This window comes from Anabrus simplex, chromosome 10, assembly GCF_040414725.1.
Source record: "Anabrus simplex isolate iqAnaSimp1 chromosome 10, ASM4041472v1, whole genome shotgun sequence".
Taxonomy (NCBI): Eukaryota; Metazoa; Arthropoda; class Insecta; order Orthoptera; family Tettigoniidae; genus Anabrus; species Anabrus simplex.
Genome location: NC_090274.1, coordinates 109,507,495 through 109,533,091, shown reverse-complemented (window position 1 = coordinate 109,533,091; position 25,597 = coordinate 109,507,495). Strand labels below are relative to the sequence as shown.

The following is a 25,597-nucleotide window of genomic DNA, read 5'->3' as shown; positions in this document are numbered from 1 at the left end:
TCACAAGCACTTTGATATACATAAGTGTAAAAAAATAAAATAAAAAATGAATCAAGTTTTAGGGCACTGACTTAAAACTACAACACATTTCATTGAAAGTTTAAAATCTGTACAGTTCATATGTGCAAGAAATATCCATGCAGATATAGATGATGTTCTAGAAACATCACACTACCCAATAAATGCATTAAATGCATTCTAAAATGAAATATACTATAAATTTTTATATATTGATATATACAATATTTGTATATATCCATTTTATACAATAAAAATTTTATAATATTTCATTAGATCCTAGTGATGAATATCGAGCCGTTGTATGAAAATAAAATAGCTGTTCTACCGAAGGAGAGAGAGAGATCAAGAACAGTACTATTTTCTGGTGATCTCAATCGCTCCCACTGTAGTTTCTCTTTAACCAGTTTTTTATGTATGTCTGACCATTGGTCAAGCATTCATCTTGAGGCCGTTGTCATTTGTCGTTCTCGTTCTGTATGCGCTGCACAACCGTGCGGACTTTCTTGATGAGGCCGGTCATTTGTTCGTATTTACCAGTAGCATCGGGAAGATTTTCAAAATTGATCACGTCGCAGATGTCTTTAGAGAATTTAATGGGTTCGGGTAAATTGGAGTACGGAGACGTGCTCTTCAGGAGAGGAGTTCCCAATGCGACGGACTTCACTCTTCCTAGCGTCGGAGTAGTCATGTTCTGGGGAGTGCCTTTCTGCAACGTCGTGTCACTCGAACTGCCACCATCTTCCAGTTCAGTGAGGAGCAGATTTTTCTTCACCTCCAGATCAGACAGTGATGGAGATTGCCCTCGTGGTGAAGAAATACTGCTCTGTCCCTGCAGAAAGCCAGAACATGGTTAATAATCTATGCCGCACAAGAAAATGAGCCAGATAAAAAATCGAGGGTTAGGGATTAACACAGAAATGCACTGTCTAAGTAAAGAGCACTGCAGAATGAAATTACACAAATTACAGGAAGTCAAGCATATAATGAGCGTAATCTATAAACATATTATAAAATAAAGTCCCTGGCAGGCATCTTTGTCGGTTAATCTCAAGGATCATTGAAAGTTTAGGTGTATGAATCTTTACTCAGTGACACAAAGGAGTTGCAGAGTGGCAATTTTTGTGAATAAACTATAAGGAACTTTCTTGGCTCATCCTGCCTAAACTGTTGAAGAAAGCACCCGCTGCATGTGTACAAGAATTGTCGAACATAAATAGCAGTGATCTCCCCATCAGCCGGGCAGGGAATTCTACTTAAAAATTAATATGATAAAAATCTCTATTTATTCTCCTTGGGGCATTAACAATAATAGACAGGTAAACATTAACTGCGAAACTGAACTATTTTAGTGTTATCACGAACAAGACATACGAGTATTTTGAATTAGTGTTCTACTGCTCGTTAATAATCATGTAACTCCGGGGCTTATCATTCGCTTGCTGTGGAGTGTCATACGGGTTTGTAATATCATGAGGAATAGAGTGCTCGTATGCGATTCCACGCTAATCCATGCACCACTCGCGCACGACACTACACATTAGTCAACCTAAACATTCAAACTCCAATGTAATTGAGGCAATTTAGCTGGCAATAATGAAGATTGTTAAATAAACAGTTTTAGAGCATTTACGTTTTAATTTGGAGTGCCCAACGGCACAAATATGTAGTAATATTATGTAACTAGCATATATCTAGGTTATGTTAGCCCATTAAAAATGTCCTAGGGAGAACACTGAATAGCTCTACAAAAAAGTGTGACTGTATTTCTGTAAAAAGGGAGCACTCACTACCAGCAGTAAAGTATCACTCTTAAAATTAGAAAGCACATTTTGAGAAAAATCACGTAATTAATCACCATCAAAGTTAATATTTGTTCAATAACCTCATTAAGATAAGTATTCCCTTTATGAATGGTTTAGGAGTTGTCGTCGTTGGAGTGAAAGCGCGAGGCGTAGCTATTGATACCCTCCCTATGACTTTAGGACAGAAAAATATATTCCTTGAAATTTACGTCATTCAACGCCTAGAACCTTCTCGTAATTTAAATGACAATCTTGTCAATATTATCTGTTGTCCTCCAACTCCTTGACAATAGGTACATAATCTAAGAGTTTCAATTAGTGCATCTGACTGCTACCTAGCAGCATTCACCCTGCTATGCGCATTAACTCTGTCTGTGGATACCAATACAGATTTCGCCATTCAGTTGCTGTACGGACAGCGTGGCTTCTGCTGTGCCCCCCATGGATTTGCATAATATGGACGTTGCTCAGGCTGGAACGATGATTCTGGATGTAGGATGACCTGGAAGAAGTTTCTTCCCTTAATTTTTTGGGCATGAAGAAGATGAACTTGTTTGCATTAATTTTAACCGAGGATGATTTATACTGAGAGACCACGTGGTAAGGCATACCACACTCATTTTTGAGGCATACCAATCATCAATCCTACTGAAACTGACAAAGTGTGAAATTTGGTGTTTGCGTGTGATTTCACTGAAACTTTGCGTGGAATATATATAAAAGATTATGACGATGTTAAACTTTTAAAACATTAAATCCAATCATCGTGGGAGCCATAGGTGACCATGTTTGGCCATACTTAAAGAATTTTCAGATCTGGTGATTGTACCATAATCATTTCTAGGCAGTTAAATATGTGATTATCTGCTTTTGGATTTACCCTGCATCGCAGACCATGTTCCTGGTTTTGGTCTACGCAGGACAGTCTTGTTAACAGCATACAGGACTAAGCATTGATATAGACATGATATAGGCTTTTGGGCTTTTGCCGTGTCAGGAAAACGTTTCGCAGAGAACTTTGTTCCGCGCCTTCAGAAGAAAATCTCGACTGCTCCCGAGGAAGTCTTCTACAATAATGAGCATTTGAATTTAAGAATGCTTTACCGCTGGAGCTGTAGTGGTATGCTCATTCGTCACCAGGTGGCTCCCTATACGCTGGCACAGCTCCAATGGGGAGCTGACGACAACATTAACCCATTTGCGCCTTGCGTTGCCATATGGCAACGATTTTAGCACCTTTTTCTTTTAATACTTTTGGCAACAAGAAATAATCTGGAGGATTGTAGTGTGATCCGACAGTTAGAGAAGAGTTTGTAGAATCGAGTAATCACGTTTATTTAATTTTAAAATCTATTGTTGGGACACAAAGACCGGTGGACTCTTGGTTATTTTAAGATTCCTGCGAAATGGCTGCCGGCTTCACGTAAGAATATAAAATCTATAAGTGAAGTTCTTTCACTGGAATATGTTTACAGTAGAGTTGTGCACACTTAAGTTGTAAGCATTTGAAATAGTACAGGCGCACAATGCCGTTGTAGTGTTTGTCGAATCCTTAGCATTGCCATATGGCAACGCTAGGCGTTTATGCTCAGTAAAATTGCTGCAGCTGTCAGATCATATCGTACTTTATACCCCTTTCAGAAGCACTGGATATTCTACTGACTGAAGATCTCGATGGTGATATTTTTGTGGAACCGCCCTATGTAAATGTACTTACAGATGAGGGCTCCTGGTGATATAGATTGATAATCTCTCTCTCTCAACAGTTACGTGTCAGTGCTGAAATGAAGCTTGTGAATAATGAAAGAATCGGGATTAGTTACGATGGTGAAGGTGTGTTACTAGAGGATGACGTGCCTTTTCTGTCTACTGATGCAAGATCTGTTTCAATACCCGATGCTGCGAAAGAGTGGATAACTGATAGAGGAAATAATAAATCAAATAACAAACCAAGATAGACAGATGGGGCTGATTTCAATATTGGGCGACTGTTGACATTTCCGGAGCCTAGTTATAGCAAATGAAAAACCATGACTGTTGTTGACATTTTTGAATTGTTTACAGATAACCAGCTGATCGAACATTTAGTTCGAGAGACTAAAATAACTTCTGATGAAATTCGTTGCTTTATCGCCATACTTTTCATTTCTGGATATAATAGGTTGCCCTCCAAGAATTCTTATTGGGACACGCAGGATGATATGAAGACTGAAAGATTGTCATTCTCTATCTCTGTGGCTAACGCGCAAGTATTGAGGGTGGGCTTTTATATGCCCTCGAAAATATAGACTACTGTAGTTACTCTATAGTTTGTTACTGCATCTGAAGTTCTTTGATTCTTCATTTACTTATTTTTGATTTTATTCTATTGTTCCAGTGACTGTTTTGTTTTGACAGGCAACGAACTGTACATATGTGTCTATGTACTGCAAACAAATATTTTCTCCTTTGTTCAATAATTCTATTTTTCTTTTTGCTGTGATGTGAATAAAAACGGATATTCCATATTCTTACAATATATAATGCTAAGATATTTCAACATTGTTATTGCACGAAAACAATAAAACTGCAACCTAAATTCAACTTTCAAAACTCATTGTTTAAAAATAGGTAGTGCAAATATCTTATGACCTAAACCAAACCAAACCCAACCCCATGGCACTACAGCCCTTGAAAGGCCTTGCCCTACCCAGCGACTGCTGCTCAACCCAAAGGCCCGCCGATTACGAGGTGTCATGTGGTCAGCACGACCAATCCTCTCGGCCGTTATTCTTGGCTTTCTAGACCGGGGCCGCTATCTCACCGTCAGATAGCTCCTCAATTCTAATCACGTAGGATGAGTGGACCTCGAACTAGCCCTCAGGTCCAGGTAAAAATCCCTGACCTGGCCGGGAATCGAACCCGGGGCCTCTGGGTAAGAGGCAGGCACGCTACCCCTACACCACGGGGCCGGCTTATCTTATGACCTAGCGATTCCAAAATTTTGAAAATTGTTTTATTAGTTTATTTTGGTCTCAAACATGCGGCAAAACACAATAAATAAACAAATCTCAGAAAAAATTAATTCAGGTGCTAATGGGTTTATCTCCAATTAAGATGTAACATACCGTGTGTGTGTGAAGAGTAACAGAGAGGACGTCAGACGAATAAGGGACGAAATTGGTAGCAGAAATCATAGTCATCATCAATGTCCCACTCCAGTCGCCCGGGTGTGGTTAACAAGCCTCCTCCACTCCTATCTGTCCTTTCACTTTTCCCACTCCATTACTTCCGCCACATCCAATCCAGCTTCTCTAATGTCCTTCCAAATCTGATCCATCCACTTTCTTCTCGATCTTCCAACTGGTCTCTTTCCCTTAACTTCTCTTTGCAATTCCCCTCTTGCTACCCGTTCCTTTCCCATTCTTTTTACATGTACGAACCATCTCAGTCTTGCTTTCTGTTATCTTCTGTACTAACGGTTCTATGTTTAGCTCTTCTCTGATTTTAATATTTTGAATTGTCTCTTCTTGTCTTTTTAACCGATGTTCTTAAAAATTTCATTTCCACTACCTGTCTCTTATTAGTTACCAGCATTTCTAGCCCATATGTAACAATTGGTATGAAATACTGTTTTTATAATGTTAATTTCATTCTCTTGTATACTTTGTCATCCCATAAAAGCTCTTTGACTTGATGATAAAATGTTGTACCTTTACTTAGTCTGTTATTAATTTCAGGCTTGATTTCATTACTTCCATTAATAATGCTACCCAGATATGCAAACTGTTCCACATTCTCTAACCGTTCTTCATCTATGTCCACTTGGCTTCTCTTTTTCTCTTTTCCACAGTGCATGACTACAAATTTCTTTTTACTAATTACCATTCCAAACTGCTTCAGATTTTCCTTACAAATGTCCAATCTCCTTTGTTATTCCTTTTTTTCCCTTTCCTCAAATCACCACATCATCTGCAAATACCAAAGCATTCATCACTACTGATACTCTGCTTTACTCGTTTTATGATTTCATCCATCAACATAATAAACAATAACAACAGTGCAGTTCCTTGCTTGAGACCTTTTTTATATAAAATGTTTCAGAGTCACCACTCCCCACTTGTACACTGCTTTTATTCTTATGATACAACATTTTAATCTTGTTAATTAATTATTTTGGTACATTCCTTTTCAGTAGGCATTCCCATGAGCCGCTCACACTACCATGCTTGCAAGTGTGTACGGCAAAGTGAGCATCCCGCGAGCATGGTGGCCTGGTCGGATGAAGATGTGCTTAGGCTAACAGACACTTATCGGACACATTCTGTTTTGTGGGACCCGAAAAATGGCGATCACTTGACAAACAGTGTGAAAGAGGATGCATGGCGGGATATTGGTACAACAATTGGACGACCCGCGGATGAATGTAAGAAGAAAATTATTTCTTTGTTGGGATCATACCGGAGGGAAAGGAGCAAAGAGAAAAGCAGTCGCACTACTGGAAAAGATAAGTTCTCGTGTTTAAATAAAATGAAGTTTCAACTTCCTTTTTGTACTTGATGTATTCATTTATTATCTTTTTAAAGCAACAATTGTTGTAAACAAGTAATGATGTAATAACCAATAAATATCAAAAGTGAACACATGTTGCAATTCAATAGGTAGTAGTTATACAATACCGTATTCAATCATACATGGTTTGAACGACTTTTTTTTTTTTTTTAAGGAGTTACGGAAATTTACAAAAGCCAATGGTTTGCGTATGAAGCTTTGGTTCCTCAATGAAAGATATAAACCAAGACAGACGCAAAACACAGGGAGTATTTTCCCTTTTCTTTATCTTTTTCAAGCGTACGTATTTTGCCATGGCAGGGCTCCTTCTTTCGTGCAAAAGACAGCTATTTCATCTCTCATTTTTTTTTACGTAAGCAGAAGATCTCCTAGGAACATTTCCTAGCTGTCTCATGGAAGTCATCTCTTCATTGCGTCTCCATGTTCCGTCAATAATCTCTCTGTTCGCTTCATGGTCTAGTGAACCGGGTGTTGTGTATGAGTTAGGGGAATTAATCCTCAGGTAATTATGCAAAACTACTACAGATATAACAATGATTTCGGCTTTAGGGGCTCCAAAAGCATTCGTTTTCTTAAAACTTGAAACACTGAACTTGATATACCAAAGCTATTTTCCACTACTCATCAAGCTCTGCTCAATTGATAGCTGAAGATTATCTTGTGAGTTCCAGAGGCATGATCTCCTGGTAATGGTTTCATAACATTTTCGCTGAGTGCAAATGCACTATCACCTACGAAAAAGTACGGCAACTTCATCTGACGACCCGGAAATTCTTCTGGTAATGGCAAACATCTTTGCATGGAATTCAAAGATTGATCTTGCGAGCAAATGATGAGCAAATGGATCAAGAAGAGCTCGCAAGCCGCTCGGACGTTTAATGTTTTCCATGAGCGGCTCATGAGCCGCTCAGCTCGCAAGATGCTCGCAAGTGTGTACGCACCTTTAACTGTACCATAAGCTTTTTTTAAATCCAAAAATACGAAGATGATTTCCTTGTTCCTTTCCAGATGTTTTTCAATTATTGTTCGCACTGTAAATATGGAAGTTATCTCTTCATTGCGTCTCCATGTTCTATTCTATCCATTCCATTCTATTCTATTTGGTCTAAAGCCATATTGTTCTACCTCTAACTGTGATGCTATTATATCCCTCAGTCTTCTGTCTATAACTTCCTCCATTATTTTTAGCCTGTGTGATAATAGGGTTATACCTCTATAATTTTCACATTTCTTCATATTTCCTTTTTTGATCAGTGGTACAAAGCTTCCTTGCTGCCAATCTTCAGGTATCCTTTCATTATTCCATATGGCACTCGGGGCTCTGTATAACCACTATAGTCCAATGCTTCCTGCTGCCTTATCATATCAGCAATGAATTCGTCTTTTGAATTGTGTTTACAGAACAATAGTCAATGTCGACAAAAGAGCTTGCTAGTGCACATAGCGTGAAAACTGCACCGAAGATGATCGTTCGCATTGATTGTAGTTGCTGGAGTCCATAAATATCGATAATGGAAATAATAACGAACGCTTAATCGCTTGTAGTAACGGATGCACCAGAGATAGGGTTTTCGCTGCAACCGAAGGATAATACACAGTTTAATATAGGAATTTTCAACTGAGTTCACACTACAGTAGATGCTGTACTCGCTATAGAGGATTTCCAGTGTATTTATTTATTGTAAATTATTTGCTCATTTTCAGTTTCAGAATTGTCATTTCTATTTTCACAGTCATCGCTATGTCAAAATCTGGATCATAATTTTGTAACCAGCACAATTGTGGACTTGACAGTTTTTTCAACCTTAAATAACGGAATGATTACAGAGACTTTCCGTAGAAGGCAACAGTGAACAAAAGACTAAAGGAAGACAATTCTAATGAAAAATAAAATAATTTGTAAATAGAAAAATACTTACATGATGACACGCATGGTGCACTGAGTGTGTCAGTTGTAACACTGTGAACTTAAAAACGCTGTTTAATTCGCTTCTTTTGGAGAAATATTTACTTGACTTCTCACACATATAGCTAGAATTGTACTGAAGGAATAGCTAATAAGACAGGTCAGCAGATTCCTGGCACAACAATGCACATCAGGTTTTTTTTTTTTTTTTTTTTTTTTTTTTTTTCACGTAGCGCACTCACTGCACCATCGTGAGTACTCGAGGGATAAATAATTAAAAATGCCACTTGCTAATTCCAAAGAATACCCACACTGTGATTAGATAATGTTTTAATTGCTATTCTGTTTTCTTAACTACATTATATTGGAACATCCTTCCTAAGGAAAACAATTCTGGTTATCATTTCTGTGATATATATAGAATCCTTCCCTAACCTCATTCATTTATAAAAGACATATATCGTTCCAATAATATTGTGTGTCTAGAAAACTAACTGTAGTCTATTAGGACCCGAACGACTGTAGGTCCATTGACTAATGCTGTGGCACATTTCAAACCTTTGTTCGATAAATTCTGTGGTGAACAGTTAGACCATGTAGTATGCGTTTATAACGTCTTGTGCTGCATAAATTACCATAATTAAAAGAAATAAGTTTCATAATGATAGATTCATATTGAACTGTGATTACAATAGAGTAAAATAATATATTATTATAGGTCCTTTTCAATACAAAATGAAAATTACATAGGGACTAGTTTCGACCTAGTAATAGGTCATCATCAGCCTGAAGTAAATTAAAGCGTAAATATCGAAGAAAGACATAAACAATGTAAACACAAGTACAGTCTTTTTAAAGGTACATACCATGTGGGAATTTGAGTAGAGATATATTAAAAATAATAACTCTTCCAATTGACGAAGCACTGAGCGGAAGTTATGTAAAGTTCGGTGCGCCGTATATTATAAAAGGCCACTGTGCACTAAATGATGTAATAAAGAAGAAGAGCAGGTTGAATGCTGGCTTCTTCTTAGCTGTTGTATATTCGAAGAAGATTACGTCGTATTTTGTAAGGTATTGAAAGACGTCAAAATACATGGATGTTGGAAAGGCTCTTCATTTTTTGGAACAAGGCAATTGTTGCGCGAGGAGGCTTAGGAAACCAGAGAAGCGCTATATTATGTTAAAAAATAGAGATCCCTAAAAAAGTTCCGTGCGTCGTATAAATTGTGGAAATGGAAATCGAAAAAACTTGGTTCTTAAGCGATAATGTTGTTCATTCAGAGATCAATTGAAAATAAAGAATCGTAACATACTTCGCATCGTCTATTAATTCTACTTTATAAACATCTTGAGAAGACAATGTTACGATTCTTTATTTTCAACTGATCTCTGAATGAACAACATTATCGCTTAAGAACCAAGTTTTTTCGATTTCCATTTCCACAATTTATACGACGCACGGAACTTTCTTAAGGATCTCTATTTTTTAACATAATATAGCGCTTCTCTGGTTTCCTAAGCCTCCTCGCGCAACAATTGCCTTGTTCCAAAAAATGAAGAGCCTTTCCAACATCCATGTATTTTGACGTCTTTAAATACCTTACAAAATACGACGTAATCTTCTTCGAATATACAACAGCTAAGAAGAAGCCAGCATTCAACCTACTCTTCTTCTTTATTACATCATTTAGTGCACAGTGGTCTTTTATAATATACGGCGCACCGAACTTTACATAACTTCCGCTCAGTGCTTCGTCAATTGGAAGAGTTATTATTTTTAATATATCTCTACTCAAATTCCCACATGGTATGTACCTTTAAAAAGACTGTACTTGTGTTTACATTGTTTATGTCTTTCTTCGATATTTACGCTTTAATTTACTTCAGGCTGATGATGACCTATTACTAGGTCGAAACTAGTCCCTATGTAATTTTCATTTTGTATTGAAAAGGTGGACCAATAATAATATATTATTTTACTCTATTGTAAATTACCATAAGCCTTTTAAAGTTTATGTTGTGCTCGAGAATATGGTTTCCAGTGCAAGTAATGATTCTCAAAAAGTTCTTGAATGCATTATATTCAATTCTACACATCCTGAAAAATGCTTGTTAGATGATTTAGTGTTAATGGGACCGAAATTGCTAGAAGGTTGATGTGGGAAAATGTTTCTTCGAGAAACAGATAACGCAGCATTTTTAAAACACGATTCAATTAGGGTCCTTGCAGGACCATGTAGTTTGAACGAATGATCCAAAAATATGCTGTTTCCGGAACGGATAATCGAGGTTACACTTTACATGCTTATGCGGGAGACCTGAAGGATTATTTTAACACCTCAGGTCACTGAATATGACCAGACTTTAAGTTCTAAATTTCAGTTATTTTATTTCATTAGACAGGTAAGCGGAAATTAGCTAGTTTTCACTACCTCAGCCGGGAACTTGACACTTTAAACACTGATCCACCAAGGTAGCTTTAAACATACCTGCCAACTTTACAAAACCAAAAATCAGGAGATTTTGATATGAAAATCAGGAAAAATCAGCAGATACTATATTGGTCAAAACTGCTTATTCTACATCTTGCACAGTAGAGTACTATGATATACTTATAACACGAATTGTCTCAAAGCCCGACTGTTGCTATACGAGGCTACAAGCCTAAAAATTACACATCTCTATTCCCTCATAGGAAGTATGTGAGTGAGATGATCGGTCTCTGATAATATTTCCAAAAATAGCATGAATTCATGCTCCACACGTGGGAATTCGTCATGCACTTAGATGCCATTACTTGGCAAATGCATAGATTAATATATTGCATCAAGGTTCCGCGTGATTATGCAAAGCGCAATGCTATTTGTATCAAATAACTAGCTGATGTACCCGTGCTTTGCTACGGAATTCTCAAAAACTGTCCTTAGAGTTTTCCCAACTGAAGTGTCAACAAAGGTCATTACAATGATGTCAGTATGAATGTCGCGATTAAAAGCAATGCTGGCATATGAAATATTCTATAAAATAAAAAAGAGCACATTTTCTTACTTCGAACTAAAAGTCGATCTAACAGTTCAAAGTTCCAGAGCTAGAATGACCAGGACCAGACAGCCACGAACACTCATGTGTAATTATTCCGTTTAATGGTGCACACTTCTCATTCCAATCACTGCCCCAGAGTAGGGATCGAATAGCTGGAATACTATGATGATCCAGTGTGTTACGTACCAGTAGTATCAGCAAATTTATGAATCAGAGGAATTGATTGCTAAAGAAGAGCGAGATCTAACTCCCCAGCTACTTCCCACCAATATTCAGGCAGGCTGTTATACTCGATACCGGTACGCAGCAGTAATCCTATCGGAGATAAATGGCAGAATAATACACAAAGCACACCACAACAAACAATGGTCAATGTAATGTTATTGTTGTTACATAAAATAAATTTCATTGTAAAGTCCGTATTGTCGTACGTATACTTTAAGGTTAAGTCAATAATTCCACATTTACAATACCAAAGGTTTATTGTCTAATTATTTAAACAACATTATTTAAAATATGACAGGACATGTTTCGTCTAACTTGTAGACATCATCAGCCGTAAAATATTCGAGAAAAAGCACAAAAAAGACAAGGACAGAATAACACATTGAAATAAATCGGGTTGCCGAATACGTCAATTAAAATAGTGAGGCTGTTCTAGATTGTTCCGAGCACAAACACTGACGTATTCGGCAACCCGATTTATATCTCAAATATTATTATAATATTTATAGGTCCACCCCCTTTTTTTTTTTTTTTTTTTTTTTTTACGGGCATCATCAGCCTATATCAATCTTAAAAATGAATGGATATGGAATCTTTCAAATCTTATAAACTACAGAGTAAAATGTTGGACAATGATTTCATAAAATATTACACTATAATGTCTAAAATAACGATATTGCACCAAAGTATGTTTAAAAAAAAGTGAATTAACAGTTTTTGAATATTAAAACATGGTTAATCATGAATATTTGAGAGTTGAAAACCAAAATGGATCCTCTTCTTATACATCATTAAGACTGATGGCCTTGAGTGTAAGCACAATCATCAAAGGGGGATGTTTGTTCCACTCCCACAGCATGAGTCCAAGATAGTAAAATCACTGTCAGTTATTTAAAACAAAAGTGTGAACGTAACAAATATCTTAAAATGTGTACGGTTGATACATCTGAAAGTCGTAGAAAAGAAAATGAAACTTCTTGTGGAGGCGTTGCTAATGATAAAATGTTGTGTCAAAGCTAGCGGATGTCAGTAGTTATGTTGGCGAGATAATCAATTGGATCCAAAAGGCGGTCAAAGTGAGTGTTATTAACCCCGGTGAAACATTTGTTGGAAGAAATGATCAAGTTAAAGAAATGTTAAAGAAAGTTAGTTAAGTAGTACTGTGCATGAGACTTCCCGTACGTCAAAAATGCCTAAGGCGCTACTTACTCGTACGGTGCGTGTTAAGTACGTCGGGCTGTTCCAGCAACGCTAGCTTGACTGAGCATTCTACTTCTAGTACTATAACGGTGACAGTGATTTTACTATCGTGGACTCATGCTGTGGGAGTGGAACAAATATACCCCTTTGATGATTGTGCTCACACTCAAGGCCGTCAGTCTTAAAGATATATAAGAAGAGGATCCATTTTGGTTTTAAACTCTCAAATATTCATGATTAACCATGTTTTAATATTCAAAAACTGTTAATTCACTGGTTTCTTTTCTTTAAACATACTTTGGTGCAATATCGTTATTTTAGACGTTATAGTATAATATTTTATGAAATCATTGTCCAACATTTTACTCTATAGTTTATAAGATTTGAAAGATTCCATATCCATTAACTTTTAAGATTGATATAGGCTGATGATGCCCGTAAAAAAAGGGTGAAACATGTAGCATTGACTTTTATGTATTATGTATAAATTTTAACCATTATATTGTATTGTATTGGACAGGTGGACCTATAAATATTATAATAATATTTGAAATATACGCTAAATTCAATACGGAACCAAAATGAGAATAGTTACTAGTAACCCGATTTATTTCAATGTGTTATTCTGTCCTTGTCTTTTTTGTGCTTTTTCTTGAATATTTTACGGCTGATGATGTCTACAAGTTAGACGAAACATGTCCCGTCATATTTTAAATAATGTTGTTTAAATAATTAGACAATAAACTTTTGGTATTGTAAAGGTGGAATATTGACTTAACCGTAAAGTATGATATTGTTGATCGATTTTATGAGCTTTCTATATTGCAGGCCTTCACATTTAGTTTTCTTCCGACTCTGTGATATTAGAACATCTAATGTAAAGCGAGTCGTCCTTTCTTTCACGATCCCCCTCTTGTGTTATTATTCAAGCGATTGTTCCTTCCTGACTCTTTTGTCATTCTTATAATCATCTTCATGATTTAATTTTAATATAGTTGGTACGGTAAAACTGAATAAAACGTAATTAGAAATTGTATTCTTCATAACTTTTGTTATCTAATACTTTTTGACATGACTAATAAGATAGGTGATTAAAAATTAAATTTCTGGCACCTTCCCCCAAACTACCATTTCGAACAGGGTGAATAAAATTACGTACGGTATAGACTGTAGTTCCTTATTCCCCGACTTAACATACCGATTTTCATTAAATTCTGTTCTCCCATTTTCTCATACCTCGGCGCTGATATGGACTTAGCAACAAAAATCCAAATTCATGAATATCTTTTATCATAGCCAGTACCGTACAAATGTATAAGACAAACGATACGAAATTTAATAAAATATTATTTTAGTTATGTAGTATTTATCAATAGAGCCAATAAAAACAAATATTTGAGAATTACATTTTAGGCCTTCCCTTAAACTACCATTTTGCTCAGCGTGAATAAAATTATTTATAGCCTAGATTGTAGCGACTTATTCCCCGACTTTATATACCGTTTTTCATTAAATTCACTTCAGCCGTTTTCTTGTGATGCGCGTACATACATACAAACATAAATTACGGATAATTAAAACTTGCATTTCCCCTCTATTTATATTGAGATAAATTAAAATTAATCAGAATTGTCTCCAAATGGCTCCTAAAATCTCTAGAAAAGTCAGTAGTCGTTATCATTGAAATTCCGTCACTAAATTATCAAAAAAGACTCCACATATAACGACTGATCTCCAGAATCGACTAGACTGATGTGAACGAACACGAACATAACACGCGAGAACAAGAGATTCGACAATCGATATACGAGTTGCGATATACAGGTTTCAATAAACATCGCACATTTCTCGCATTAATAAATGTCGATAATTCGTTTAAAAGCGGCCAATGAGCGAAGGACTTCCGGCCACTGGCGTAAAAAAGCTGAAATGGCGGGATTTGAAAACAAATGTTTGAAGTTCACCAAAAGTAACCTAAAATCGGGAAAAATAATAGAATAATCGGGAGGCGGGAAAAACTGTCGAAAATCGGGAGTCTCCTACCTAAATCGGGAAAGTTGGCAGGTATGCTTTAAAAATATGGTAACTTACATCAGACTGTCAAAAGAACACCTACTACTAGGAACAATAACTACAGGCTTTTAAAATGAAATCCATCAGCAGGGCAAAGCAGAATCACATGAGGAATAAAAATACAGGGTGTTTCAAAAAGCATTTACATATTACAAAGCATTACTTTGTCAAAAAACCAATCGTTGTGCCAGGCTCAGTTACGGGAGGAATGAATACATTGTCAAGTTTATATTTATTGCCGCTAGATGTCATTTGTCTTCTCTTTTGCTTGGTTACTGTCACACATTTCACTTCAATGTAAAATGGCTACTCCGCAGCAGAAATCACTTTGTGGCCTCGAGTTTGCGAAGTGTAATTCCGCGATTACAGTGCAATGACGGTCCGGGTTGATGTACCAAATTGATCTTCCGAATTAATGGAACATTAGCAGATGGTATCGACAGAATGTGTACGTGAAGGAGAGAATATGGGCCGCCCTCGTGTTTCTCAAGAAAATATCGAACGAATTCAAAACCACTTTCCAGCGTAGTCCTAAGAAATCAACTCGTCATGCCAGTCGGGAGTTAGAACTGCCTACAACAACAAATGGGCATGTTTTGAGACATCAGTTGGTTATGAAGCCATACAAGTTACAGCTATTACAGACTCTGTGTCCTGATGACAAACGTAAAAATGTGGCATTTTGTGACGAGATTCATAACACTATCGATTTTTGCAAAACACATCATATTCAGTGATGAAGCGACATTCCATGTTAGTGGGCTGGTAAAAAAAACAGAATGTCCAAATTTGGGATTTACAGGACCCAAATGCATACACTGAACATGTATAAGATTCCGCCAAGGTCAATGTGTTTTGTGCAATATCGCACTCGTCAATTTATGGCCCAGTCTTCTTTGATGGAAACGCGGTTAACAATCAGCAGTATCCTGTCACGTTACAAAAGTGGTGGTTTCCGAGGCTGTACAAGGACAACGTCCATTTTTCACTGAAGTTCCCTCTACTGAACGTTGGATTGGTCACGACTTAGCAATACAATACTCAGGTGGGCTCCACGGTCACTGGATTTGATGTCCTGCAACTTCTTCTTGTGGGGTTTTGTTAACGATAATGTTTATGTACCACCACTACCACAGAACCTACAAGAGTTGAAGAACTAGAGCCATACTGCCATAACATGCTTACCTGAGTATGGGAGGAATTTGAATATTGATGTGATATTGTTCATGTCCTCCCCTGTGAACCATGTGACCTTGCCGCGGTGGGGAGGCTTGCATGTTCCAATGAAGCAGGGAGCTGAGCCGCAGGTGCAACAATATCGGATGAGTATCTGTCGAGAGACCAGACTAACGAATGATTCATTGAAAGGGGAGTAGCAGCCTTTCGGAAGTTGCAAGGGCGACAGTCTAGATCACTGATTGATATGACCTTGTAATATTACTTAACATGGCTTAGCTATGTTGATACTGCTACACGGCTGAAATCAACAGGAAACTACAGCCGTAACTAACTCCTGAGGACATGCAACTCTCTCTCTATGAATGATGTGCTGATGATTGCTTCTCCCGGGTAAAATAGTCCCAGATTCAGATCTTCGGGTAGGGACTACACGACAGGGGGCAATCATCAGGAAGATGGATACTGACATTCTGAGAGTCAAAGCGGGGAATGTTAGAAGTTTGAACCGATGTGGTAGGTTAGAGAATCTGGAGAGGAAGATGGATAGACTAAAGTTAGATGTAGTTGTATAAGTGAAGTACGTTGGCAGGAAGAACAGGATTTCTGATCAGGCAACTACCGAATTATCAACACAAAATCAAACAGAGGAAATGCAGGAGTTGGTTTAATAATGAATAATAGCTCAGCGGGTAAGCTACTGTGACCAGCATTGTGAAAGAATTATTGTCATTAAGATAGACACCAAACCAATGCCCACCACAATAGTGCAGGTCTATATGCTCAGCAGATGATGAGGAAATCGAAAGAACATATGAAGAGATAGAAGATTTGATACAATATGTAAAAGGTGACGAGAATCTAATTGTGATGGGAGACTGGAATGCAGTGGTAGGCCAAGAAAGAGAAGGTAACATAGTAGAAGAATTCGGATATGGACAAAGGAATGCAAGAGGAAGCCGGCTGGTTGAAATCTGCACCGATCATAATTTAGTCCTTGCTAACATTTGGTTCAAACACCACAAACGACGGCTGTATATATGTTAGTGGTGTGACGAGACCTGGAGACACTGGAAGGTATCAAATAGACTTCATTATGAATAGGAAGAGATTCAGAAACCAGGTGTTGGATTGCAAGACTTTCCCAGGAGCAGATGTGGACCCTGACCACAACCTGTTGGTCACAAAATACCATCTGAAATTGAAGAAATTGAAGAAAGGAATGCAAGGAGATGGAATCTAGACAAGTTGAAAGAAAAGAGTGTGAGGGATTGTTTCAAGGAACATGTAACACAAGGAATAAATGAAAAAGCTGAAGGAAACACAGTAGAGAAGGAATGGACAATCATGAAGAATGAGATCAGTAAGGCTGATGAAGAAAAGTTAGGAAGAAAGGAAAGATCAACTAAGAAACAATGGATAATGCAAGAGATACTAGACTGGATTGACGAACGACAAAAACGTGAGGAAGGCAGAAAAGAATACAGGTGAATAAAGAATGAAGTAGATAACAAGTGCAAGACAGCTAAGGAAGAATGGCTGAAAGAGAAGTGCAAGGATGTTGAAGGATGTATGGCCCTGGGAAAGGTAGATGCTGCGTAACAGGAAAATCAAGGATACCTTTGGAGAAAGGAAACTAGGTGTTAGCATATTAAAAGCTCAGGCAGAAAACAACTTCTAAGGAAAGAAGACAAGTCAGAAAGATGGCAGGAATATATTCAACAATTGTAAGAAGGTAAAGAAGTAGATGATAGGGTTCTGGAACAAGAAGAGACTGTTGATGTTGATAGCATGAAGACCCAATTTTGAGGCCAGAATTCGACAGAGCTTTGAGAGACCTAAGTAGTAACAAGACACCGGGAATTGATGACATACCTTCAGAATTACTGATTGCCTCAGGAGAAACCAGCATGGAGAGGTTATTCCGTTTAGTGTGTAAGATGTATGATACAGAAGTACCATCCAATTTTCGGGATTCCCAAGAAAGTCGATGTTGACAAGTGTGAAAACTACCGCACCATTAGTTTAGTATCTCACGGCTGCAAAATTTTAACATGCATTATTTACAGAAGAATGGAAAGAGAAGTTGAAACTGAGTTGGGAGATCAATTTGGCTTCAGAAGAAATGTGGGAACACGTGAAGCAATCCTGACTTTACGCCTGATCTTAGAGGATCGAATTAAGAAAGACAAGCCCATGTACATGGCTTTCGTAGATCTAGAAAAGGCATTCGATAATGCTGATTGGACCAAGCTGTTCGAGATTCTGAAGGTGATTGGGATAAGATACTAAGAAAGGAAAATTCTCTACAATCTATACAAAAATCAGTCTGCAGTGATAAGAATTGACGGCATTGAAAAAGAAGCAGTAATCCGGAAGGGAGTGAAGCAAGGCTGCAGTTTGTCCCCTCTCCTTTTCAATATTTACACAGAACAAGTGATATAGGAAATCAAAGAGAAATTTGGAAAGGGAATCAAAGTCCAAGGAGAGGAAATCAAAACCCTGAGATTTGTTATTTTATTTGACTCTGCAAAAGATTTGGAGAAATTGCTTAATGGTATGGACAGTGTCTTGAGAAGGACTACAAGATGAAAATAAGTCCAAAACAAAAGTAATGGAGTGCAGTCGAACAAAGTCAGGTGATGCAGGAAACATCAGATTAGGAAATGAATTCTTAAAGGAAGTAGATGAATACTGTCACTTCAGTAGTAAAATAACTAATGATGATAGAAGTAAGGACGTATAAAATGCAGACTAGCACAAGTAATCTTAAGAAATGTGCTCACCTTGAACATTGATATAGGAATTAGAAAGATGTATTTGAAGACTTTCGCCTGGAGCGTGGCATTGTATGGAAGCAAAACATGAACGATAACTAGGTCAGAAAGAAAGAGTAGAAGCTTTTGAAATGTGGTGTTACATAAGAATGTTAAAGGTGAGATGGGTAGACAGAATCATGAATGAAGATATACTGAATCGAATTGGTGAGAGGAGATCAATTTGGCTAAATTTGTCCAGAAGAAGGCACCCAGGACTTGTTCAGCTGGTTTTTAGGGAAGCGTAGGTGGTAAGAACGGTACGGGTGGACCAAGATACGAATATGACAAACAGATTAGACAGGGTGTCCACCCGTATGGAAAACCTGGGAAACAGGGAAATGTCAGGGAATTCGATAATTAATGGGAAAACCTGGAAATGTCAGGGAATTCAGGAAAAAATCTGGAAATTCATTCTTCTGCCAGATAAAATTGACATACCGTATTTATCTGTGTAATACAAACACATTTTTCAGTTTTTATAACATTAATCTAGGGCATGTCTTTTATGCCAGGAATAAATTTTAATGAAAAGTTAGTGTGATCTCGAATGTGAAGTAATCAATAATATCAATAGCTATATGATTGATCGATCGAATTTTCAATGTTTTGATCTGCTTACTATTGAATATTCTGTGTTCTTGGGGAATGGTGAGCTCGATGAATTAGACCTATATTGCGTTCTCAGTTTTTTCCAGTAATGTTTCCAGACTCTGAAACAGCTTCGAAAGTTCAACTGCACAGAACAAAAGTTGCATATACAATCACTCATGGTTTGGCTCTCTACTTCCATAAACAAGTTCTTGAGATGGGTAGTGAGTGCACACATTTCACTGTTGGGTTTGACGAGTCACTGAATAAAGTTTTTCAGATAGGCCAAATGGATCTTGTAGTTCATTGTTTCAATCCTGATACTAATGAAGTATGCACTTCTTATTTTGATTCCATGTTTCTTGGTCACTCTACCTCCTCAGATTTGTTAAATGGTTTTTTGCAAGCACAGCAAGGACTCTATCTAAAAAAATTACAAATTTCAGTGGATCATCCAAATGTTAATAAAAAGTTCCTTCAGGATTTTCGTAATTTATTAGATGATCTAGATGTTCCTATTTTGTTGAACATTGGATCTTGTGGCTTGCAAAGTGTGCACAATTCATATAAAATGGCAGTAAAAGAAACCCAGTGGAATATTGCAGAATTTCTTCGTGCTCTTCACTTCTTGTTTTGCTACGCTCCTGCAAGTCGTGCTGATTATATACATTATTCAGGTTCAAATGTATTTCCTTCGAAATATTGTGCTATAAGATGGCTTGAAAATTTTCAAGTCATTGAACATGCTATAGATATCCTACGTAATGTCGAAAAATATGTGGAAGGAACAAACAGAGACAAGAAAATCTCAAGCTGTAACAGATAAGGTTCTTAAGGCCAAGTTGTCACTTATATTATCACTTGTTGGAGATTTGGAACCATTCCTAAAAGTTTCAGACAGATCTCCCATTTGCATCACTCCTTTATGAATCTTTCATTGATGATAAATATCATGACAAGGTTTGTTAAGTCTGAGTCACTGCAGTCTTCAGAAGATCTCCTAAAATGTATTTAGACAGTAAAGAAAATCTTCTGCCTGCATCTAAAATTGACATAGGTTTTGCTGTTAAAGCAGCACTTCGTGGCAATCCTGGATTAAAGGATAGAGATATATTAGTGTTTTGCACAGATTGTCTAAGAGGAATGGTAGCTTTGTGCAAATAGTTACTGGAAAGGTCACCGCTGGCATATCGTCGTCATCATCTGCAGTTTCCAGCTGTTGGCCGCATCTGCTCACCGCTAGCATATAAACTGACTAAATTAATTTCTTGTTTCGATCCAAGTGTAGCCAAGTAGCCTCTAAGCAGCAGACTGCTAAGGATAGCTTTAAATGCCTTTGTTGAAAACAAATGGATCTCGGGTAATGAAGCCATTCATGTTCAAAGGGAGTTCACTTCTGTTTGTGAGAATGGTACTTTGAAAGAAGTGAATTCTTTGTATTCTAAAGATGAGAGGTTAGATCACTTTTGGCTTCGCACTGTTCTTCCAATAGTAAATTTGAAAACAGAAAAGTTGGCTGCATTTCTCAAAATGATACTAATATTGTTTCATGGAAATGCTTCACTTGAATGTGGTTTTCCTGTTAATAAAGAAATTATAGTAGAGAACATGCTACAAGTATCCCTTGTAGCACAAAGAATAATATATGATTCTATCCCAAACCCTGGTGGAATTGAAAAGGTCTCCATTAATAACATGCTCCATGCTGCAAGGAGTGCTCATGCTTTGTACGTTCAAAATCTAAAGGAGAAACGTGAAATATTGGAAGTAGAAGATTCTTTGCAAAAAAATAAGAGAAAGCCGCTTTGTTGCTCAAAGAATTAGAAGAAAAGAAGTGGAGGGTGATGGCAGAAGCTCGAGTCGTTGGTGGCTACAAAGAAGTTTCTTCGCTGAAGCAGTAATGGTAATACATGTAAAAAAAAAAAAAAAAAACTTAAAGTGAATTTAATCAGACTAAATTAAACTTCCAAGTTTTAATATGCACATTAATTGCTCATTTATTTTTTTGGATGTATTTTAATATTACTGACACTTCCTTTATTATTATGATTTTTGTCATCATGTGTCAGGGAAAAACTGGTTTTTATGTCTGGAAAACAGGGAAATGTCAGGGAATTTTAAAATCTGGATTTGGTGGACACCCTGTTAGAGCAGTTGTTAATGTAGTAGTTATGTAGAAATGAAAAGGTTAGCACAGCATAGGGTGGCATGGAGGGCTGTATCAAACCAGTCTATGGACTGATGACTCAACAACAATTGTTCATTTACTGGTGGAGGAGATATTGAACATTTTTGTAATCTAAACTTGAGGGATTTGTAAATTTGTGCCAAGTTTCATAGATATGTCTTGCAGTTAAATAATAATAATAATAATAATAATAATAATAATAATAATAATAATAATAATAATAATAATAATAATAATAATAATAATAATAATAATAATAATAATAATAACAACAACAACAATAAGTCAGAGTCAGAGGGTAGTAGGGAAATAAAATACCACCGTGAAAAAAAAACTGGTCCCTTGCCAGGGTTACGGCGAAGACTGGTAAATGACCAGAAGCCAGAAAACATCTTGAGGCAACCTCTAGGGCTAACAACCCTAGTTGTAAAAGGATGGGTACCCGTCCAAAGCAAATTCAAGTCAAAAAGCATGATGGCACAACATTTCAAGAAACATACCCCAGGGGGTAAATCTTCGGATAAATCCCTCGTCGTGAACGCCACGGCGCATGAGTCTCGTTCGGATTCTGGGGGAGACTCGACATCATGCAAGAGACGAGTTGGAGCGTCTCGGTGTACCCCGAAGAGTCAAAAACTCAGGCCAAAATCTAAAACCTTTCTAGCAACTTACAACATAAATTCACTTACACAAACTGGCAAGCTGAAAACCCTCACCAAAGCTCTTCACGAAAATCAGATATCCATAGTGGCCCTACAGGAAACAAGGTACCCAGATGAAGAGATTTTTTGAATCTGAAGGCTACCAATTTTTTAAGAGCAAAGCGCAAAGAGGAATCCTCAATGGAGCTGTGATGCTTGGAACCGCGTTTGCTGTTAGAACCAAGATCCTTAAATCGGTTGCAAATTTCGAACCTGTGAATGACAGATTGTCTATACTCACAATTAAATGCACGAACAAAACCTACACCCTAGTTAACGCACATGCTCCTACAAACGATAAGAACAAGTCTGATCCGGACGTTGATAATTTCTGGGACCTACTGGATGAAAAATTGAACAAAATTCCCGTCCAAACTCTCGGGGAGTTCCAAGTTGATCATGTTGCAATTTCGAGGAGAAACAGGACAATGCACAGAAAGTTTGTTGAGAATACTGAAAATTACTGCCTCAGCCACATCATTATAACAGTAGAAGTAGAAAGGTCAGTCAAACTAGCGCTGCTGGAACAGTCTGACGTACTTAACACGTACCGTACGAGTAAGTACTGCCTTAGGCATTTTTGATGTATGGGAAGTCTCATGTACAATACCATTTAACTAGTTCTCTCCAACATTTTTGTTTTAGGTAAAACACAATCATTTCTTCGAATAAATATTTCAACAGGGATAGTAATACCCACTTGACCGTCTTTTGGAACCAATCGATTACCATACTAACATAACAAAGCACTGGCATCAGCTAACTTTGACACCTCAACATTTTATCATTAACGTCTCCTACAAGAAGTCCCATCCTCTTTTCTATGAATTTCTGATATATCAACCATATATATTTTTTAACACACTTGATACGTTCACACTTCTGCTTTAAATATATTTGACATTGGTCTTACTATCTTGAACTCATGTTATGGGAGTGGAACAAATATTCCCCTTGGATGAATGTGCTTTCACACTCAAGGCCGTCATAATCCTAATAGTGTATAAGAACAGGATCCGTTTTGGTTTTAAACACACATATTCGAGATTAACCACGTTATAGTCTTCAAAACTGTTAATTTTCAGTATTCTTAACAACTTTTCTGTGCATTGTCCTTATTTTAGATGTTCTTGTATAATATTTTATGAGATCATTGTTCAACATTTTATTCTATAGTTTATAAGATTAGAAAGGTCCCATATCCAATAACTTCAGGATTGATATAGGCTGATGATGACCATAAAAAGACTTTTAAGTATTATGTATAAATTTTAACCACATATAATAGTGGATTGTATTGTATTGAATAGGTGGTTTTATAAATATTATTATAATATTTGTGATATTTCCACAGCTTCCCATATAAACCTGGACCTGTAGTGTCTAGTGTGGGTAAGAGCTAGAGCATCTTGGAACGTGACATCATGACCCAATGATAGAGCGTGCTCAGATATTACCGATTTGTCTGGTTGGTTGAGACGAATATTAAGTTTGTGTTCTTTGATACGGGTACCAATGGACTGGCATGTTTGGCCGATGTATACCTTACCGCAAGTACAGGGAATTTCATATACCCCAGGATGTAAAAGTGGGGACAATTTGTCCTTGGTTTTACTCAGACTGTGAGCAATTTTAGTGGTGGTGCCAAACACGGTTTTTATATTGTGTTTGCGGAGGACCTTGGCAATTTGATCTGTGGTGTTGTGAATGTAAGGCAAGTAGGCAGTTCCCTTCACTTCTTCCTTCGTGAGCTTTGCTTGGTCGTTTCTCTGGGATGCAGGGCTCTATGAATCTGCAAATCGCTGTGACCATTACCCTTGAATGTGACTTTGAGCATGTGCATCTCCACCTGGATATGTGATGGCTCACAAATTTGTCTCGCCCTCTTGGCGAGTGTCATGAAAATGCCTTGTTTTTGTGCTGGATGGTGGTGAGAATCTGCAGAAATATAGTGATTTGTGTGGGTTACTATAGACGGTATGTCCTAAGGAGTCATTCAGTTTCTTTCTTACTAGAACATCCAAGAAAGGAAGGCATCTGTCAGACTCCATCTCCGTAGTGAATTTAATTGAAGGATGTTGCCGATTTAGGTGGTTTAGAAATAGATGAAGTTTCTCAGGACCTTCTGTCCAGACCACAAATGTATCATCAACATACCTCCACCATATCATAGGTTTGACGGGCGCCGAAGCGATAGCCTCCTCCTCAGAATGCTCCATAAAGAAATTAGCCACTATGGGTGAAAGTGGACTTCCTATAGCCACACCGTCCGTCTGTTCGTAAAAATTCTCACCCCACAAGGAATAGCTGGAAGTCATGCAGTGGTAAAATAGCTTAGTAATGTCCGCAGGGAACAGGTGTTCAATGAGAGATATGACCAAGTCAATCGGCACTTTAGTGAACAAGAACTCAACATCGAAACTCACCAAAAGTGCATTAGGTTGAAGCTTGTTGACAAAATACCGAGAGTCCCTGACGTATGATTCAGTACATCCTATGTGTGGCTGAAACACCCTGTAATATCAGGAGGAAATTGGGAACTGAGAAATGTTTGGAACGGACTTTGCAATTAGCATAGCTTCGATGGTTGAGGCATGGGGGGGGGGGGAAAAAAAAAAGATGCAACAATACTTCAACTTAGAACTGTAGCAGGAAGAAGGCCATTAGGAAGACATTGCATACCTAGACAGAAAACTTGGAGAGGGCTTGCTCAACACCCATCTATCCAGCCAATACTTACAGTGGAGAGTGGCGAAGGAGGTCCTAGACTCCTGCTTTCACCTCCCTCCGAGTCGCTCTCCGTAGACGGAGGTGGAGGAGGTTTTTGAGGTTCTTCTTTTGGTAACGGTGGAATGAATCTGCAGTCATCATCTGAAGGCAGCAGCACAGTTTCTGTAGAGGGAAAAAAAATGCAAATGGTTAGCCTATCAACTGTGTTGCTATTAACAGATGAAGTTCACACACTGAAAGCCCTGTAGCAGCAATTATGACATATTTCTTTACAACTTAAATAATCTTATAATATTTATGGACACTGGGATGTAAGCACAGTAAATTTTACACCTTTCACTACGTATTTTTGAAAATTATAATTTGAACGTTCATTTTCCAGAGGGGTATGAAAATCGCAACATGCAACGAACAATTCTTTCTGAACTAAATATTAATTATAAGTAGGGCTCGGATGTTTAGGAAAAGTCATATTTTTTCTTTGCCTCTATTTTCTTGCCTGATTGGATTTTGGTACAAATCAGGTGATTATAGTCACAATTAAGTGATTTTTTTTGTCATATAAATGCATA

General features: G+C 37.4%; 1 protein-coding gene across 1 annotated transcript in view; it reads right to left on the bottom strand.

Annotated features, from left to right (window-relative positions):
* Positions 1 to 206: 206 nt before the first annotated feature.
* The window catches only part of LOC136882297 (zinc finger CCHC domain-containing protein 8 homolog), a 154,651-nt gene continuing 129,260 nt past the window's right edge, over positions 207 to 25,597 (bottom strand). Inside the window, exons 7-8 of the mRNA XM_067154867.2 lie at positions 25,036 to 25,187; positions 207 to 850 (exon numbers count right to left, since the gene is read on the bottom strand). Of these exons, the coding sequence (XP_067010968.1) occupies positions 476 to 850; positions 25,036 to 25,187 (527 nt within the window). The 3' untranslated portion in view covers positions 207 to 475. The remainder of the gene's footprint in view (positions 851 to 25,035; positions 25,188 to 25,597) is intronic.